Source organism: Kryptolebias marmoratus, linkage group LG12 (assembly GCF_001649575.2).
Source record: "Kryptolebias marmoratus isolate JLee-2015 linkage group LG12, ASM164957v2, whole genome shotgun sequence".
Taxonomy (NCBI): Eukaryota; Metazoa; Chordata; class Actinopteri; order Cyprinodontiformes; family Rivulidae; genus Kryptolebias; species Kryptolebias marmoratus.
Window position 1 is genome coordinate 21,853,380 of NC_051441.1, and position 3,343 is coordinate 21,856,722.

General features: G+C 38.9%; 1 protein-coding gene across 1 annotated transcript in view; it reads left to right on the plus strand.

Annotated features, from left to right (window-relative positions):
* Positions 1-983: 983 nt before the first annotated feature.
* LOC108229774 (tyrosine-protein kinase receptor TYRO3) overlaps positions 984-3,343 on the plus strand; it is a gene marked incomplete at its 5' end in the record, with an annotated part of 4,270 nt that continues 1,910 nt past the window's right edge. Inside the window, 5 exon segments of the mRNA XM_017405447.3 lie at positions 984-1,064; positions 1,151-1,243; positions 1,525-1,646; positions 2,268-2,377; positions 2,623-2,782. Coding sequence (XP_017260936.2) covers positions 984-1,064; positions 1,151-1,243; positions 1,525-1,646; positions 2,268-2,377; positions 2,623-2,782 — 566 coding nt within the window.

Below are 3,343 nucleotides of genomic sequence, written 5' to 3' on the forward strand. Positions count from 1 at the left end.
AATACTGAATTGTTCACAGATTTTCCATGGGTATGGGTCAATTAATGTTTTTTCCATAAATGTGTAGCTTAGGAATCCATCTTTCATATTTATGCCAGCAAAATGGCCTACCTTGGTCCAAACTCTGGCAGTAGAGTAAGGAAAATTGCCATTTTTTGGAATTTTCCAAATTTGAATAAAGGTAGTCTTCTAAAACATGAATAGTGCCTTTACACTTAACGAGTACATATATATGTTATATGTTATATGTTACACTTCTCCAAGTCCACAAAACACATGTAGACTGGTTGGGAGAACTCCCATGCACCCTCAAGGACCCTGCTGAGGGCTTAGAGCTGGTCCAGTGTTCCACGGCCAGGACGAAAACCACAGCTTAATATAATTTTATTTTTGAATTAAAAAAAAAAATAAAATTTTGAATTAAAAAAAAAACAAAACTGTAGCATAATGCAATCTGATCAATAGTAGAACCTCAAATTAAGAAGGAACATTGCGTGTTCCATCCTGGCTTTTCATTAAAACGTAAAATGTGGAAGTAGTCAAACTGCAAGAACCATACAAGCCAGCCCCCCACCCCCTCACCAAAAAAAAACAAAAACAAGCAAACACCCACCCACCTCCAAAAATGAGAAAAAAACAATAAAACCTTAAACAAACAGGAAAACAATAGCGTGAATGCTGACTCACTAATTCACAGAACTTTTTTCTGATCAGGTAGCAGGTGTTGTGTATTATAAAACATTACATTGAACTACATCTGACACACATGAAAACCCTTGACACCAGACCAGCTTAGTCAACAACACTTCTTTGTCCTCAATAATTATGTTCAATTGTGCAGGGGTTTCTGAAAGGACAAATTAATACTTAACTGAAAGAGATTCATGATCTTTGAAACAGTTAGTGTTTTTGTCTACAAAAGTGAAAAATGTTTCTTAAATAAAATGAAGTCATAACATCCAGTCTCATGGCTCACACTGCAGGAGAGTTCGGCTCTGTGTATGAAGGGGTCTTCACACCAGAGGAAGGAGGTGATATGAAGGTGGCGGTGAAAACTATGAGAGGTGTGTACTAGACCTTCAAGCCTCATCAGAACTTCTGTGTTCTACCTCAGCTTTCTGATCAGTTCTTTCTGTCATTATGTTTCTAGTTGGAATCTACAGCCAGGAGGACTTGCATGAGTTTTTGAAAGAGGCAGAAATTATGAAGAACTTTGATCACAAAAATGTTGTCAAACTACTCGGTAAGTAACTAAATGTCCAACTCACAACTCAGATGATTAAAAGAGGTTTACAACCAGGCCAGGTGCCAATATGCTTCTTAATATTCATGTTGATCTTTAAGAAGACTCTAGCTTCCTTTCAACCAGTCAGCAGATACATACCGTATGACACAAAGATGTATGCTTTTCCTGATAGTTGTAACTGTTTCCTCTACTTCAGCAAGACCAAATGTATTTTTTCAGTGGACTGAATGTTTAAAGGTTGAAACAAAAACCTTATGACAGATAGGTGTTTTTTGCAGGAGTCACTTTACAGAGAGAACAGGATGCTCCTCTGCCTGTTCCTTTGGTCATTCTTCCCTACATGAAACATGGAGACTTGCGTCGCTTTCTCATTGCTACGCGCTATGGTGATATTCCTATGGTAAGATCTAGATAACACAAATGAGTCACAACACAAAATTAGCAAACAAAGACATAAAGATGGCTGCCGCAGCTAATCAATGGTATACAAAAGCCAATAGAAGAATGGCTGTAACTCAGTCATTTTTACAGATATTGAGTTAAAAAGTGATGTGGCTGTAGCTGAAAGTCATTCACAACACATACTCTGAGTGTTGCATGTCCCAATATCAAATGAAATCATGTATAACATTGCTTTCAAGGTTTGACCAGAATGACTACAACTCTGTTTTTTCTCAGTGTAAGATGATTTTAGTTTTAAAGTCTGGCGTGAATGGTAACAGGTGATATGCATTCCTTCAAGAAATGCTAGACCTTTCATTATTTTTGAAAGTGTCCTGAGTTCTCCTGTGATGTGTCATGTATTTACTGAGAGGTTCTTTAGTTTTCCTTTCTGTAAAGTTCTAAAGATTCACCCCACACTGCTCAGCTTGTTTTGGTGGTTTATCCCTGGGTTGAACCAGCTTTTATTAAGAATGCTGTTTGGTTTGAAATGCATAGAGATGCTGTATTTGGGGTAAAAATGTCCTTCTGAGTTTTTAATGTGTTTTTCTGAAATATCATGAAGCTGTTCCTTGTCCAGTTTGTGCCCCACCAGACACTCCTGAGATTCATGATTGACATCGCAGCAGGGATGGACTATTTAGGCTCACAGGGATTTTTGCACAGGGATCTGGCTGCTCGCAACTGCATGTGAGTCTTTCTTTGGAATAAGGGGGATGGAGACTCAAAGTCAAAGGGCCTATGTTTGTGTGTCTGGTAAACATTGTCTGCATCTGAGCAGTAAGCTACTCAAAGTTTCTAGCATACAGACTTAGGAATTTTTAGACAGTGTCTAAAAATTCCTAAGTTTTTAGACACTTTTGTCAGAATTTTTATTCTGTTTTTTATTTCAGAAACTCAGTGATGATGATGCAAATGTGTTTTTCTTTGCACAGGTTGGGTGATGACCTTAGGGTTTGTGTGGCTGACTTTGGCCTGTCCAAGAAAATCTACAGCAGTAATTACTACCGTCAGAAAGTAGCAATACGTGTGCCAATCAAGTGGATGGCCATTGAAAGCCTGTCTGAGTCAGTTTACACGATCAAAAGTGATGTGGTGAGTTTACCATGGAAAGGTTTGGGATTTAAGTACATTTAGTCATATCCAGCAATAAACATGTAATGTCTAACAACTCATAACTTTTTACACTGACACCCGGGAGTGGGTGGAATATCAGGAAATAAAAAAGTTAATGAAGCTAATGTTTTAAATGAGAAAAAAGGAAAGGATTTGACTGCTTCGACAGATGACAATCAGACCCTCCAGGATTTTGCGATGTTGCGATCGCAACTATTAATGCAAAATCAAGCAAACCCCGCGAAATCGCAACTTTTTGCAACTTTGCCCAAAACACTGCAACTTTAACCAAAATAAGCCCAAATAACTCACGAAGAAGAGATGTGACGTCACATCTTTTTGACATCAGAATGCCGGGAGCGTGCAAGAGCAGCGACCGAAGCCAAAATGTGCGCCAATGCTTTACATTTGCCCACAAAGATTTCAGCAAAACACCGCAGTGAAGTTAGTTTGAAGTTGGATGTTGGATATTCACGCTCCACAGAGTTGGCGGCGTCTAGCTCACAGCTGACTTAGCCGTCCCTAAGTGAACCGCCGTGC